The 17,587-nt window shown below is 33.9% G+C and overlaps 1 protein-coding gene across 2 annotated transcripts; it reads left to right on the forward strand.

Moving 5' to 3' along the window:
- The first annotated feature begins 959 nt into the window (after positions 1 to 959).
- On the forward strand, positions 960 to 16,728 carry LOC142349321 (uncharacterized). 2 transcript variants are annotated; one of them, XM_075400796.1, is made up of 4 exons: positions 960 to 1,430; positions 6,478 to 6,791; positions 12,745 to 12,983; positions 16,173 to 16,728. In XM_075400796.1, exons 1-4 carry the CDS (start codon positions 1,168 to 1,170, stop codon positions 16,287 to 16,289), a joined length of 933 nt encoding a protein of 310 aa, XP_075256911.1. In that variant the 5' UTR covers positions 960 to 1,167; the 3' UTR covers positions 16,290 to 16,728. The 2 variants fall into 2 exon arrangements, with proteins under 2 accessions (XP_075256911.1, XP_075256910.1); XM_075400795.1 differs by lacking the exon at positions 960 to 1,430 and adding an exon at positions 3,496 to 3,995.
- Positions 16,729 to 17,587: the final 859 nt, after the last annotated feature.

Consider the following 17,587-nt stretch of genomic DNA (forward strand, 5'->3'; position numbering starts at 1 on the left):
AAAGAATTGGATTTTGGGCTCTTCGGAATGTTTTCAAAGAGCCCTTTTTACTATAATTTTTGTCTGAACAGGGTAAAAATTGTCATGATCATAATCCGCTCATAGTTAAAACACAGATTGATGAATACTATGATTCAGCGCTGATTTACTATTTTACTATGATCCGGGTTATTTCTATCCAAAGATATTCAATTGCTCTTATTCAGATGAGCTTTATTAGCTGTAACTTATCTCGTGTGAAATTTCTACATCCCGACATTAGATGCTTTTATTGTTATGATACGTTCATAAAAGAATCGTTTGATAGAAGTTAGGAATTGTAATCTATACTTAGTCAGACTGAGATCCTCCAACGATTGATGTCAAGAGAATCAGGTTCCTATCTTGACATTCCTTTTTTCAGAATGAATAAAAGGTTATGGGCGATCTCTGAGTCTTTTCCATCACTAAAATTCAGCATTCATTTGGCATTTTGATCGATTATTTGGATATCTTCTGTGAATCTCTAGATTCTACTGAATAAATTATTTATTTTAACTTAGGTAAAATAAACTCCTGCAAAAATTCATTGGGTCATATTTATCTCTGGGCTCCTACAATAAAAAAGTTTAAATGCTTTTATAGTTTTTTTCATCCCATTTTCAAAACTATTTTCCGAGTAATGATTTGCCAAATATGTGGAAAGCGCCAATTTTGCGATGTCTTTTATTTCCTAGAGGCGAGAATGAACAGAGTGCTGGACCAGAGCACTTTATTTTGGTTTGTCGTTTTTATTTCGATTTAGTTCGTAGTCGTTTCCCGCTGATTTGTTCCTGAAGCAGGAAAATATTTTTCAGCATCCTTTTAAACAATCGAGGCGCGCCCTTTTCCTCATTTAAGAGGAAAACAAGCTATGTAGTATAAAAACACAACTTGCATTTTACACAAGAATTGTAAACATATAAATAAGGCTTTTGAATAACGTATTATTTCCCGCTTGGTAACGCGTTTTAACTTTTTTACATAGCAACAAGCAGCATAGTTACTATACAGCAAAGAGCTGCCCGGATAATTTCGATTTTTGCTTGTTTTTATGAATTTCTTCATCGGCTCACGGCGCAAACGAATTGAATTTTAATCCACAACAGAGAGCAATCAGCGGATATATAGAGCGCGAATATTATTCAAATGGAGCTGAACGGCCGAAAACTATTTTTAGTTGCTAAAATCAAGCACAAAACTTCTCGTCTGAACAATGCTACTGCAAATAAAAACCCGAATTTTGACATTGCAAACTTCAAAACGGGAATCAAGGCTGACTTTGATGAGATGGAACAATGTGTTAAAATGGAGATTGACAAGGCTTCGAGTAAATCTGAAGTCGAGGAACTGACGAAAGAAGTCCTGGAGCTCCAAAAAGCAACAGAGGACGCTGCAGAAGAGTATGAAGGGTAGGTTTTAAAATCTAAATATTTTCTATCCCTAAAAACTTATGGTTGAATACCTTTCCTCGACAAAGAATAGCACACTTTTCAGATTTTGCTATATGTATTCCAAATAAGTAAATTACACTTCAAGTAAATGTAACGTTCAGGTTCTATGAATTTATTGTACTTAAAGGAATCTGTAAACAAAATAACAGTACTAAAAGGAATCTGTAAATAAAATAAAATAATAAGTGAATAGCGATTTTTGCTTTTTTACTCATAATTATGGAAAACACACCCAGAAAATACTGCAAAATTCTCAAAAGTCGGTTTTCAACTTAATCGAAGACTTTTCCGACACTGTTGCAGATTTATATTTTAACAAAGACACCTAAATAAACTTGGTACGGCCTTTTTACGGTACCCCATTAATATTGGTACAGTCTTAGTAGGGTTCCTTATTAATATTGTTGCCGCCTTAGTGTGGCACCTTAGAAATCTTGGTATGGCCGTAGTACGCGCCGTAAAAACCTAACAAGCGCGTAGTACGGTTTTATATCTATGATTTATATGGAGCCGTAGTACGGCTTACTAAGTTTTTAACTTTGGTCAACATGGGAAGCTTTTTCGTCAGCACGCCTTCATACGTTTAGATTGACGTGTAACATATCTTGGCAAAAAAACATTGAGCCACTATTTTTCTAATGCGTATACAAGATAACTCGCGTCGATATCAAAAAGTTTTTGAACATGAATGCTCATGTTTTGGAATTGCATGAATCATAATTAGGATAAAAACTGATATCAAATTTATTGATCCACTGGCTTTTGAAAAAATGTAATCAAATTTTTCTGCTATTTTTTTGTTTTAACATTTAAGACTTGCTGCTAAATGTTTAAGACCTGCAAAAGTGGCGTTTCACTATGATTTAAGAGCCGAGTCCTTTGCAAGATCTAAGGAACCTTGTAAATCTTAACAAACTCAGTAAGATTCTTGCCGGAGCCGAAAAAATTATCGTGAAGCTTTCAAAATCTAGAATTTTCTATCGGGATCTTATCACTTCCTAAATTATTTTACAGAGAAACTTATTTCCCAGTTTTCTTATTGCAGTAATCAGAATCTTTGTTAGTACTGAGAAAAGCCGACGAGGGCACTGAAATTCTGGTTGTCGTGAAATAGTGACTATGAATCAATATTTAATTAATTATCTTACCTTACAAGAGCTAACTATAGAATTTTTGTTGATTTTAGCGGCTATGGTATCTTCTAGCGCTAGAACAACCTAAGGAAACGTAAAATTTAGATCAAATTAACCCTGCGAAAAATTTGAAAAGTTCTCAGATTTTCGATATGTCGTATCCAAGACCGCTCATGTCTTAGAAACATAGGAAAAACCGAGAGACCTTCATGCGCCTGGACGCACAATATCACCCCCCATGGTGCGTGTACATAAGTTTAGCTATATCGGTCTTGTATCTTGGGCTGGGGTGATAACCAATACGGACTTCCAACTCTAAAAAAATTATACAGATTTATATAAAAAGCCTGTAAAAGTTTGTTCATGATAATGCATGGGACCTAAAACTCTACTGTCAAAATCCAGAACACTGTTTAAATAAAAAATTCCTAGTCAAGTATGAACATTTCTGTCATTTTAGGCAGCAGCCATCTCAAATGATACTGTTTGAGTCTGTATGTATCCTTTTTATGCATAGTCCCCGAAAAAAATACACTTCATGCATTTGTTACGTATAGTTTTTTAAAAAACGTCGTTTCGGTTTGTTGTTTTTTTACCCCATTTTTCACACACACAAGTGTTCTGTATAAACATTGTATACATTTTATAACATTTTCTAATGAATACAAAAACGACCGAACCATCAAATAAACTTGCGTCAAATTTTCTCGGTGATATTAGAAATGGTAGAAAACGCCGTTTTCTAATTCTATTTTTAGCAGCATTTTATTGAACACCACAACGCGTCGCGTATTTGTTGAACTCGTGATTTTCAGTTTTGTTATTTCAAAGCCACACGTGTTTAATTTTGCTCTGGCTACTATATCGCTCAATGCAGTGGTTTGTTCATCCACGTCAGCCTATTTGGAATTATTTTCACAACACGAGCTCAAAATTTTTTGCTTGACGCATTTAATTACTGTAGCTGTATTCATCGGATTTTCGATTTAACAATTGAAAGTTTTGTAATTTTTGTGCATTAACTTGTACCAGCTTTCATTTTTTTGCATATTTAATTGTTCTTTAAAGCTCACAAGTTTTGTTTGATTTGCATATAGATAATAGCTGCTATTCAAAATTGCCTCAAAATGGCACAGAGTGGTCAAAAAATATTGTTGGTGGCTAAAATAAAGCAGAAAACCGGTCGCCTCAACAATGCCATCGCTGATAAAAATCCGAATTTTGACATCAAAAGTTTCAAATTTGGAATTAACGCTGATCTTGATGAGTTGGAACTCTGCGTCAGAGCACAGATTGACAACGCACAAAATCAATCAGATGTCGAAGAATTGACGAAGGAGGTCATGGAACTCCGTCAAAACGCCGAGGAAGCTGTGGAAAAATATCAGGGGTAAATTTTCATGTCAGATTCTTTTCATTTTACTTTGACAGACTCCAGACGCTAGAAATTGTAGTTTGTTGCTTAATCTTAGATACCATGATTTTTTCATAGTCTCATGGGAGTCTCATTATCTGAAAAAATTCTCTCGCATACAATATGAAGTTCAGGTCTGGACCTGAAATGCCTGTGCTGGGAACGCTCGACACAAATAACCTCTCGCCTGACATTTGTACTCTCTTGAAAATCTGTACTCGCAATTTTCAAGCTTTGTTCGTACTTCGTTCATAGACAGTTCTAAGATGCGATTTTTTTAAAAAAATTAGAAGTTGATTTTGCTTGGTTCTTTGGCTACATTTTAGAAACCATTTGGTCCGTATACGACCAGTTGAAGCAAAAGCTATATTTGTGTACTTTTCTAATTGTTGGAGCACGTTCGTGTAGTTCAACCATTTCGCTTTCTAGTTTTTACCTATTTTCGGTAGCAAGTTGTTGTACATTCTTGAAATTTTTTTGATTACTGTTTGCTCACTTCATTCGTATGGCTCTTACTTTTTGCAAAAAAATCGAACAGTTCCAGAGTTTTCTCTCATTTTCCGAACTTTTACGAGATCTTCCAGAAAGGTCACATGACACATTAGATACAATTCGGATCATCTTATCTTCTGCGATACGACTGCCCGGAAAAGCAAGCCAGTAAACTGGTATGGCTTTGCTGTATATGGAGCCATGTAGCACAAAACAGATTTTGAATGTGACAGTATTGAGTGTACCTTTATGTGCATGATCATTACAATCTACTTGACAACATTGTTGTACAAGGCTTAAAAACGATGTGGGCGGGGGGCTGCGAACAACAGTTACAAGTTTGTGAACTAAGCTTGCAATATTTTGCCAGTATTAATCATATTAATATTTGATCGCTCTAGTGATTCATGCAAACATATGTAATTGGATTTCACATTTTTCTCGTGTGAGTTACACTTGAGCTTTCCTACTGCCAAAATCGTTCATCATCTCAAAGTCTCAAAGGCAAGTATAGTTCACAAGAGTTATTAAGAACACATGTGTAAAAAAGCCTGTGATCTTTACTTACTAGAGAATGCACGTTTACACTGTTCTCCTTCTTTTCACCCCAATTCATTTAACCCCGCATATTTTAACCCCGTATCTTTTAACCCCTCTATCTTTTAACTCCTATATCATTTCACCCCTCTATCATTTCATACCGCCAATTAAGAGTCGACATTAAAAGTATATTTTGTCATAATTAAGTAGATAACTTAATACCATGTTCTGTTGTGATAGTTTCTTATCTGTTCCCGCGGGGGCCGCTAAGGCATGGCCATGGCCCGCGAGGCATGGCCAAATGACTATATTGCTAATTAAATAGTCCTTATTTTACAAAAGATTAAAACCGGGGTGAAATGATAGAGGGGTTATATAATAGAGGGTTTAAATGATGGAGGGATGAAAAAATCGGGGTTAAATAATAGGGGGTTAAATAAATAGGGGTGAAAAAGCTGGACACCGTTTACACGAATTCTCGCTCCTGGATTGTTTTTAAGTAGACTGCAGTGGTACCCTCGCCGATAGTGGAAGACTATCTCGCAATAAATTGGACAAAAAATTGGCAATAGAATGTATCGTATTATCAGATTTTGAAATAATGTTGCAAGACAAGCATCAGAATTTAACTGCGATGTCTAACTGCAGCATGCAGAACATCTGATTTAAATCATCATTATTTTTGTGCCCTGTCAAAATTTTGACCGATTGCCGAACAGCATTCAGTTTTTTTTATTTCCATATTGATTGTGCAATTTTTCTGCCGAATAAGAATTGCTGAACTGAACGGTACATAAATTCTAGAATCGAACTTAATTAACTTCGTAGAAAATCACGAAAAAGCGTTGAACAATTATCAGAACAAGGCAAAACGATAGGTATTTTAAATACTAGAAGCACTTATTAATTAACTCTTTGCTCTTAACGCAGGGCAGGGAATAAAACATTGCTAAAATATTCCGTAAGAAGCAACACAAATATTTGTTAACATGCAGGCTACTGCTGCAACACAGCAGCTGGGCTTCAAATAATCCAAATTCAATGGCATAGCATTTGAACTGATTTATAAGTGCACAATTTTAAAAAAAATGCTGTGTGTTAGGACAACTGTGAGGAATTTTTTGGGATTGATCTGCAATTATTATGAAATGAAACGAGGAGAAAAAGAAAATAAAACCATAATGTATAGAATAGTTTAGAGGAAAAGGAATTCTATACTTTTGAAACAGGAAGCATTCCATTGCAGTTTTTTTCGTGAACAATTAAAGAAAAGTATGCTGGTTGCAAAAACTCTTGTCAAGCTGAACAAGTAGAGCTTCCCTCTCAAGCTAACTTACAGCACAATTTACTGTAGGTTGTTTTCTCCTCTAGCACAATGTTGAAGCTTCTAACATTATAAACAAAGAGCCTTTTTTTGTTGTTTTAGAACCGTTTGTAAATGGAAGCTGGCATTCTTAAAGATGGCGGTACCGACTAAAGTCACTCTTCGCTCTGTTGCTACTACTCTCATCTTCAATTGGAGAGTTGGCTGCAGATTCCTGGCCATTCTGCTGGCTGTGGCGATTCTTGTGATTCGGCGCATATTTCAGTACGAAATCTGGTGGGATATCAAATATTCCCGGAATAATGCATATCAGAATTCGTATGGCATGGCATATGACTCAAATGGCAACCAATACAACCCCAATTACTATCAATTTGACAAAAATGTCTACGGTGACAGAGCTTTGGAAGCAACAGGTGAATTCAATTAAATAATGACTAAAAAGATAAAAAAAACAATTAAAAAAACATGAAAAATTTCGAATATTATGTAATTTAGAATAAATATAAAAAAAATTTGAAGGGATTGCCTTAGTCGACCTGGATTTATTAAAAGACTGTCTTCGACTGATTTAAGGAATGAAAAGACTTCACTCGACAGATATTTCGTATGAAAAGAATTCTGGACTTTGCGTGATATCCTCGACTTTGGCTGGAACTGAAAGAAGAGTTCCCGACTCTGGATAGACAAAAAAGGTGCCCCCAGATTTGGCTAGACCATAAAACGTGTCCTGGAATTGGGCTGAACAATAAAACGTGTCCTGGAACAAATGTTATTTTACGTGCAATTTATTGATAACTATTGCGCATAGCGTAGTCAGCATGCATGCTCCTTCATCTTTTGCTAATTAGAACAACCGACAATCTATCAAAATACAGCAACGTTTTTGTAAAAAATGCTTAATTATAAATTTGAAAAGGGAAAAAATAATAACGCCACTCTTTCATTAGGGCTAAAAGGAAGAAGGAAGAGGACCTTTTACAATTAAATTAATTAGTTTCATTCAATCAACTATTGTGGCAATACAGCCCAGCATCGATAACTGTGATTGTAATTAAGCGTAAAAATCCTTTTGGCAATTTTCCAGCTGCTTTCTTAGTTGCATTGAGGTGATGCAATGCTGTTCAGTCTTGCACCGATGCTGCTTTTATATGAACAAAAGCAGATTTTTTTTTAAAAAAATCCAACTTTGAAAAACAAAGTTATAAAAATATTCTTGCTCGATTCATGAAAAGACCATGCTTGACCCAATATAACTATAAAAAGACCAAGCTTGTCCCAAAATGCTTATGAAAAGACTTTTAATCGACCCTTGAAAAGAATTCAGCTGGACTTAAGAAAAGGAATGGCTTCGATATTAACTCGAATCCTAGACCATGTAGTTTAATTCAATATTTACCCTCCCTCACCCGGAATTAACAGGCCTTTTCATAATTCCAGGTCTAGACTAGGGCGTTGTCTCGTAGTTATCTATATCTGATTCATCATTAAGATACAGCACCCACCTGCACAACGGATTTTATTGATTATGGAGTTAATTTGCGTATTAATTTCAAACAAAACCATCGTCAGGTATAATATAACTTATAAAGTTGTATAAAAGAAAAATTTATTATTATTTAACGTTTAATAGTATATAGCAATTGGTATAATGCTGCATCTGTAGCCATGTCCATCACAAACAGTACAGTTGACCTTTCTTCTTTCGAAACATTGATCGATTTTGCACTTACGCAAACACAGCAAAATTAAATTTGAACTTTTTCATTCGAAAATACAGAAATTGCAATGTCTATCACAAACTCTAATAATATCCAACAAGAAAGCCAGGAGCATTTCAACTTAAATGAACAAACTGATCCTTCATTACTATTCCTTAAGGAATTGGCTCAACTGAAAAAGGAAACGTCTTACTTATTATATCTTGACTTACATCAAAGATTACAAAAAAGAAAAAAAATTAAAATGTGCTCGTTGCTTATCAGCGACAACTGCAGGACAAAAACTTGGAACAGTCATCTACTGAAGAAGAGGGCACAATCAAACATGAATCAAAATCTTGAAAAAAAAACAGGTTTTTTCAGAGAAGATCAGAGATTTTGATTTAATCCCCCTCAAACTAGAACAATCAAGTTTGGTTCTGGGTAGCAGCATCATTAAAAAACTAAAAAAGTGATGCAACAATTCCACTGGACACAACTATCCATGCCTACTGTGGGTCAACCACTAAAGAGAAAATAAAATTTGTTGAAACATATGAAAGCAAAAAAACTTAAAACTTTAATTCTTCAAGATGGAACAAATACTGTTTTCAAAACTAAAAAAGCAGCATTGAGGTATTAGATGATATGTTCAGCCTTATTGATATATAATTTCTTTTATCATGACAATGTATATTTGAATTTCAATCATGGCATTCCTTTCCTTAAAAATCATCTAATATTTTTACTTCAAACATCCGCTGGCTTTTGCGATACTAATAAATTCACCAACCGGAGCTATAAAATGAATAATTGATTTCAAAAGTTTCAAGAGCAGTACGGGCCTAATACAAGTACAAACCTTAATTTTAACTTGAATAACATTACCGTTACCAACCATATTAGTAATGATGAATTTATAAAATGCCGAATCAATTGTAATTTTCTGTTGTATTGAATGAATTGGGTCTCAACTTTTTGACAATTTTATTGTTTTCTAACTTGATTTGTTTAATAATTTTAGGAATAAGGTAATCGAGTTAAATGACTTCCTCTTTTTCCACGTCACCTAACTCATTAGCAATTCCTACTCAAATTTGTTCGGAGACCAAGTCCAGGAGCAAGAAGCCAGCTTTAAAGTTTGAATGTCTTAAAGCTCTTCTTGCTCTTGGAATATTCAAAACATTGGGCTCTTCCACAATTCCCTCATGGGCATTGCGAGACGCAGCTAGTGAACTAGCTGAGGTTATATGTTTTCTATTGAATGAATTTATATAAACAAACATTCTCTGCTGAACTCAAAAGAGCCAACATCACACCACTTTTTTTAAAAAAGAGACCTTGGTGATTCTCTAAACAATCGACCAATTTCGTTAACAGCAGCATTAGCAAAAGTTTTTGAATCTCTTATTAAACAACAAATATATGAAAATGTAAGAATATATAAGAATGCCTTGCTTTCTAAAGCACATTTTGGTTTCAGAAAAAAGTTTTCTACAACAGATGCGCTCGTTTATTCAATTGAAACAAAACGATGCAACAAAAACGAGAAAGAATTTACCGCAGCCGCATTGTTAGATCTATCAAAAGCTTTTGACTCAAAAACCATCCATTCTTGGATTTTCGATACCAGCTTAAAATCTAATTACCAGCTATCTTTCAAACAGAACACAAAGAATCATAGTCAAAAATGTTAAATCAGAGTGGGTTGAAGTGGCTCAAGGAGTTCCGCAAGGAACAGTTTTAGGACCTCTCTTGTTCAATTTATATGATAATGATCTCAGCAAATTTTTTGTCATGTGAAACAATACAATACGCAGATGACACAGTCCTATTAAGCTCTCATGATGAAGTTCTCAAATGCAAAGACAAGCTTGAGAAGGCCATAGAGAAATTTATTTATTTTTTTAAATTACATCACCTCAAGATCAATCTGCATAAAACAGAGTTTAATATTTTTGTTAGCTGTAATCTTCAAGACGAAACGACATTAAAAGTTGGAGACAAATTAATAGGTTCGAAAGCAGAAATCAAAAACCTCAGTGTTTATATTGACAAAAACCTCAAATATCAGAAACAAGTAGAATTTCTTTTGTCGAAATTGGCCCAGGGCAATAATTGCATTTACGCACTCAGGAACGCAATTCCAACTGTTTACAAAAAACTTATTTTAAACTCTGTTCTTCTGAGTCATGTTCAATATTCTTCTGTATTACTTTCAACTATCAATCAAAATCTCATAACAGCTCTAGAAAAGCAGTTGCATTAATCAAAATCTCTTAAGAACTCTATAAAAGCTCGTTTTCGCAGAAAAAATGTTGAATCATCCTCAGAGCCTCAAATGAATCTTGGTATACTACCTATTTCGCTGCTTTCTGATTGCAGGGCTGCCACTTACTGTAATAGCATCGTGGATAATAAGAAGCCTGCCTTTTCAAGCTCAGCTTTGAAATTACCAACAGCAAGCTTTTATATACAAGAACGAACTCCAAAAATTTTTAACCAAAACAATGAGAAAAATTAAATTAAGAGATGTATTCTGCAGCACAATTGTTTTAGAAGAAATTATTTGTCAATGTCATACAGTCAAGAAAGACCGGAAGAAAGCCCCATATGGTTCAATTACTTGGAAACATTTTAAGTTCAATTAAATTTCTCTCTGTTTTGTATTGAATTTATGTTAGTGTCGTCCCGCCCCGCCTATACAAGTGATTTCTCTATTCGGTCGATATTTTAGTTATTATAAATTATTAGTTTTCTCTGTTTATAATTATCTAGTTTCTTGACTGCCTATCTCCGTAAATTTTACTATGAATGAAATATTTACAGATATTAGGAGAAATACAGTGTTCCTTTTTTTCTTTAAGGTCTTTTCGACATGAATTATCACACGATATGGGAATGAAAGAAGTAAGATGCATCGAATTGTCTATTATTTTATATGTTAGGGGCGCTCGCTCATAATGATGATTACTGAAGTTGATTGTGAGTGCTCAGGTCCCACCAGTATGCTGACCACGTAAAAATGTTAATCAGTTGGAAAGTTTTTGCTGTTTCGCTATTGAAAAAAGGTTTTCGACGCTTAATCTGGCTGAAAATTTAGTTTCGTCAATTTTGAAATGTTGTGACTAATGGCACTTTTAGTGCATTGATTTACATAATTTTTTCATTTGAACCAAACTTTTATTACAGTCTAAAACTTCTTAAATGCACTCTAAAACAGAATAATAAACTGACCGTGAACACAATTTTTTGGACTAAGAGTGCCCCACGAGAAAATTGCAATGTGCATGATGTTTCATGTCAATTTAAACAATTTCTCGTGTTTGCCGTCGTGTTTTTTTGTAATCCACATAAGATTCCAGGTAATTTTCAATGCAAAAGAACATGAAATCTCACTTTTTCGATAGCCAAATTCCAAATTCATAAAATCAAAGAAAACTCACGTTTGTTCAGACAAAAAGTATTGTGATTTTTCTTGGAAGTAAAATTACATTGAATTTTATGTAATACAGTTTTTGTTGTGTAACTATTGCCTCACTAAATCATGTGTCAACACACAATTTTTTTTGTGACATCGAGCAAGGAATCATGTGAAGAAAATATTCACATCACGTTAGACAGCCACAACACTTAATCAAAAGACGTAAAATTATCAGTTTTATCAATTACTTAAGGAAAAAAACAATTCTTTGTAAAAACTGTCATACGTTTTGCGTAGTTTGTTGCAATTGACTTGTTATCGGCTTTCAAATCAGCTTCTTCAATTTCAACGGCCACATTATTTTGTATTCGAGATTACTTTAGCCGGCAAAACTTCTGTTGCAGGCATGAAAATAAAAACCATAGCATAAATTTACCGTTTGCAGATCAGTTTTACCACTGGCAGAATGTTGAAGGCAGATTTTGACATTTACTTTAGATTACCCCAGATATACTTTTGTAGCAAATCTTGGCTAAAATTCTAGTCAATTTTCTTTTGAGTTTGTTAGTGAAATTATCTGTATTTATTTAGTGAATCACCATAGAGGTTGGATTGCCGAGGAGGCAGTTTCATCCATTCAACATTGATTGCCTTACATTAATTTTGTCAACATTCTACGTGAAAAAGTGTCTTTATCCGCTCTACTCAGGCTCGATTTGTCGCAGAAAAAATCAGGGCAGAAATTTTTTTAGAAACCGGTCGTTTTCCTCATACGAATACGCTTAATCACACAAAAAATAGTGAATTTATTCATCATGCGAAAAAATTGTGAAACATGTAAAACTGCTCCAGATGCAGTTTTCACACAACGAGATTTGTGGTTATTTCACATGAGAAACTGGAGTGTATATTTAGGAAACTGACAAGGTCAAATTGATTATATCTTTTCTGTTTGTTATTTTTGGTTTGATTTCTCTCTTCAAACTTCTATCTCAAATCAACTTTTTTGCGATAAAGAAGTTTCTTCGACTTATTTGGAATGTTTGGTTTTTCGTTAATAGCTTACAGGCAGCTACTGGCCTAGAATAAAATCTAGACAGATTTCTGACAAAAGAGTCAAAAAGATCATGTTTCTGAGAATGAGCTAAATATATTATTCAGCTCAGTTCCTAAAATTTTTTCAAACGAGTCATACATCTTAGTTAATATATTTCCTAGTCTGAATTTGAGTATGTTGAATTTTAGCCTGGACTTGCCTTTCCTTCTCTGTGTTCCTGGGTGTACTGAACATGTTGGAAAGAGGGGTTGGAATCAAGTCAATCGGATGCAAGGTGTTTGACATTGTGATGAGTGTGGCTGCTGTCGCTCTGTGGAGTCTATCGATTGTTCTGATTGTGTTGTATAATGTGAAGTATGACGAAGGATACCCGAAGGGCTACAACATCATCCAACTGACTCTCTGCGCACTCTCTCTGTTTCTGCAGGTTTGCCCAGCTTCTATTATAGACCCGGACGAGGTGCTTGTTGTCAAATCCTTACTTTTAGGGATATATATATATATATATATATATATATATATATATATATATATATATATATATATATATATATATATATATATATATATATATATAAATTATAATTTAATTTCCTCAATGCTAAATAAATAACAATTTTTTATAAATCAATAAAATAAAAAGCACCTATGTGGATGGTAAATAAGCAAGTTCATGCTTTTTTGGTACCGCCCGAATATCTATTCCTTTTCTCAGTCTTTGGGTGCGTTTGTAGGGTAAAAGCAGAGTGTTCAAGCAAGATTGATCCATTCTCTCTTTCAACTCTCTACTATTTTCAACTTCTTTTCACTGCTCTTATTTTTCCACCATATATCATTCACTGCGCGGATTATTTTGCGGCAAGACGACAAAATTTTGTTGAAATAACTCATGCTAAGTTTGAACTTCATCTTCTTTTAGTTCCCCAAGGTCATTTGGGTTTTTCAATTGTCTCAATTTTTGCCATGTGGCTTGTGACTCATAGATGAGTTCAATTGGATTGTTTTCAAGTAAGTTAGAAGTATTACTGTAAGCCACTCCAAAAAAAACACCTAACTCGCCTAGTCATCGGAATTGTCACTAAAACCTTTTCCGAGTGATTGAAAGTAGCAGTAATGAAAAGACTGATAAATGTCGAGAGGCGAACATCAGTGTAACTGATACAGTAGTGTGAGGATTCTTACCCTATTCACAAACTAATCATATCCGGAAAATTTACTCCGAAAAATCTTTTAACTAGTTTTTGTTGTTATTGCATTTAGTTTAGTAAAAAAAATAAGGCAAAAAAGTGCCGTAATATTATAATTCTGACTTCTTTTCCCTTAGACTTTTGATGAATACTTTTGGAGATTTTGACATTCTTTTGGAGACCATTCACTAGGATAATGAACAATAAAAAATCGCAGTGATTTATCAGAGCAGATTTTTTCCCTCCATTAGTACAATGCTTTATTGAAATTTGTTTTGATGTTTATCTAGATAATGTACATAAATTGTATCTAATTCGTGACGTTTTTTGATGTCGGTATACATGTAAGATGTTAGAAAATGCCACAAAAATTTAACATTTTCTTGCACGGGACCCAGTCATTCATTTTTTCATATTAGGTATTTCGTCTGCTTTCCTTTCATGATAATTTTCTCTCCACTTCTTATGAGAACGTTGTATTTTATAAGCTAGAATGCATTGGTTTATACGTGGAAGTGTGTAAAGTTGTTGATGCAAAGCAGATAGTTATAAGGGGGACTATCTTTGGTTCTTTTGGGGATCATGTATTTAACGGTTCAAAAGATGAAGTAGAATTTGGCAGATTTCATGCACCGGTGCCTGTCAATCAAATAAAGTTTAAAATTGTGCAATATTTGCACTCTTTCTTTATTATTCACTTTCTCTATCGAAAATAGTATTTGATTGACTCAAAAATTGTCCGTAGATCTATCAAAACTGCAATTTTTTTCCATACTATTGCTCTTCTAGTTTTCGGCGGTAAGTTCAAACAAAACTTACAGAACTCTTAATTTTGTCTATTTTTGCTTTGATCTCAACCACTAATTCATTTTAGAATTCAAAAGTTTTTTGAGTCAACGTTTTTAAAACATTTTTTTGAGAAAATTTGTCTTTTCTTCACTAACTTTTACTGAGTTTTTTCATTGATATAACATGAGGAGAAGTGTGTATATCTTTTGTGACGTCAACTATTCAATGTTATGACTTCGCAAAACATTTATTCTTTCTATGCACTTCGGGAATTAAGTGCACTAAGAACTGTACAATATAATTGTTCAGTAAAACGGTAAAAATCGAACTAAGGGAAACTGAATTATTATAAGAACAAAATGCTCAGTTGATGAACTATTTCTATTTATCGAAAAAACCTATACTTTCCTCTTTTTGAGTTTTGCGTCTGCAGCTACTGCTGCTAATCAGCAATTCTGATGCCTTCTACGCTTTGACGAACTTTATACATTTTATTCATTGTTCCTTATGTTTTCCAGTGAATTTTGTTTTTTTTTTCATCTGATAGTTTCTGCTCATTTTACCTTGCATTTTGCCTTTCATTAAAATTCTGTAAACGTAGAAGGATCATTGGATTGCAATTTCAAAGTGAAATTATGAATGATCTAGTAGGGTTGTTAAGAGCCGGCTTCTGATAATTGCGGTATTATTGAACAACATGTAGTAATGCGAGCAAAAACGTAAGACAAGTAACTTCAGTAGATATGGCTTGAATAATAAGTATGAAAATATTGTATCTATTTTAGTTATCCCGAGAAGTTACTTAGCAAAAAAACAATTTAAACTAAATAATGGCAACTGTAAACAAAATTTTGGGCGAGAGAAAACTCGAAGGCAATAAAATAACAAACTTGCGTTAATGAGAGCAAATATTTTTTAACCCGAAGCAAATAATTATTGTCAACCCACATGTACATAAAGTATTGCGCAATACAATAGTTTTAAAAAATCTATTATATGAAATTACAGGATTGTGGTTCAGCGACAGAAAGTTTGCTCATAAGAAGCTAAGTTGTTCTTTTAAGTTTTCAGCTCAGTTTTTTTCACCATTCTATTTTTGATAGCTTGTTCCACTTTTTGCTTTGTTCTTCATCGCAGAGGACATGGTTTTTGGCTTTTATTCAAATCAAAAACATTTTATTCTGTGGTCGAAGCCCGTGGCTCCAAAATCTAATGAAGTCAAAATAAATGCACTTAACTGAAAAACACAACTGAAAGCTATTTTTAAAGAAAAATGCTGCAAAGTGAAATGAATTCTCTTTGACTGTCTCAGAACTGCTGATAACTACATTTTAACCTAATTAAATAATATTTTACGCTTTAAAACTGTTTGATTGATTGCTACGTGCTACATTAATGTAGTACGGAACATTATCTTACATTCACGATACGTTTCGGGGCTATCAGTCATACTTTTAATTTTTTTGTTGTGTGACCTCGGACTTGTTTTTTATTAACTTAATCTCTAAGTGCTCATTTTTATCGCTACTTAACTGTGACCTAGTATATTTCAGTCACTCCAAAATGTGGAAAATTGAAATACAAGTTCAGTATAACTATTTAGTGTCACCATGATTTTGGAATTTGACTTTCTGCTTTAGATTCTTTGGATTCTGGCCAATGTGCGAGAGATTATCAAAATTCGAAGAAGCCGAAAATGTGACAAATGGGAAACCCTTCCCAATGAAAAACACCCAAGCCTCGCAACTCTAACTTGAAATCCACTACTGCAACACTGAAATTGGTTGGAAAAGCGGAAACTGAAACTGGGAAATAATCAAAAAAAGATCAGAATTGAAGAAGAGATTCCCAATTAGTTAAACTCCACCTCGCTCTACTTTAACCCATTAACCCCCTGCTTCCATTATTATTTCGGGCAATTTTTCCTTTGCTTAAAATGCTGGAGACCCATGTTACAAGGAGTAATGATAATACATTTCTGTACTAACCCGGGTTGTAAGTTAAAAAACAAAAAAAGGTGATACAAGGTTACAAGTTCACCTATTTGACTCTGTAATAGAACCATGATTACCACGATCCATGAAGTTGTTCTAAAGTAGTAGTATAATTTGGGCTCAAACTTCCCTTTTTAAAATCTTTTGGCAGGTTGACAAATGCCAATTAATCTTGAAGATAAATTCAATTATTAGTTTTCAACTTTTACGATTAATAGTTACGGCTGAGTTAAATCTGTATATATGAGAGCTTTGTGTTCTTCAAACTTTCAAAACCTCAGCTGCCGTGTATATATAACCAATGACGCCTGCGATAGCTTGATGTACTAATTTAGATTAAAGTTTAATTTCATTTGCTTCGAATTGAGTTATTGGGAGACTTAAACGCTTCATGGAAACGCTTCTAAAAGATAATCATTAAAGGTAATTTTGCTTGCCATATCTGATAAGATTATCTCAGGATAGTGCATAAATATTACAATTTTTTCCCTAACTCTTAGGTGAAATGTTCCTTACAGTGAAATCAGTACGTAACTTCAAATTTTTAAGTTTTTGTGGGGCCTTTTTTGATCATAACAGTCATTACGATGCAGAGGTATACCCAAATCGTCACGGGCAGATATGCCCGATGCGTGTATCTCGTGTTCGTTTTTACTATGTTAATACAATGAAAGTGGAACAATATTGCGGAAAATAGATACTTTAGCAGAAACCGGCAAAATGGAAGGGAAAATCGCATCCCGTGTTCGCAAAAGTGTCCTAATTTTAGCCGCGAAATACAAGTACAAACTTGATAACCTATTTTTCGCGCGAGTAGTATCACTCATCCGCTCCATTTATGTATCGATTTTTCGCACGCAATATAGCTCGATTTCGCATATAATCCGCAATTAAGCCTAACTTAATTACTACTTATTTAATTAAGCTTAACTTATTACTATTAGTAGTTCTTTATTACTAAATTATTACTACTTATAGTACTTTATTACTACTTATTACTACTTATTAGTACTATTTATTACTACTTATTAAACTCGGCCAGTCCCACATTGATATACAAA

Source organism: Convolutriloba macropyga, chromosome 11, assembly GCF_964194025.1.
Source record: "Convolutriloba macropyga chromosome 11, txConMacr16.3, whole genome shotgun sequence".
Lineage (NCBI taxonomy): Eukaryota > Metazoa > Xenacoelomorpha > Acoela > Convolutidae > Convolutriloba > Convolutriloba macropyga.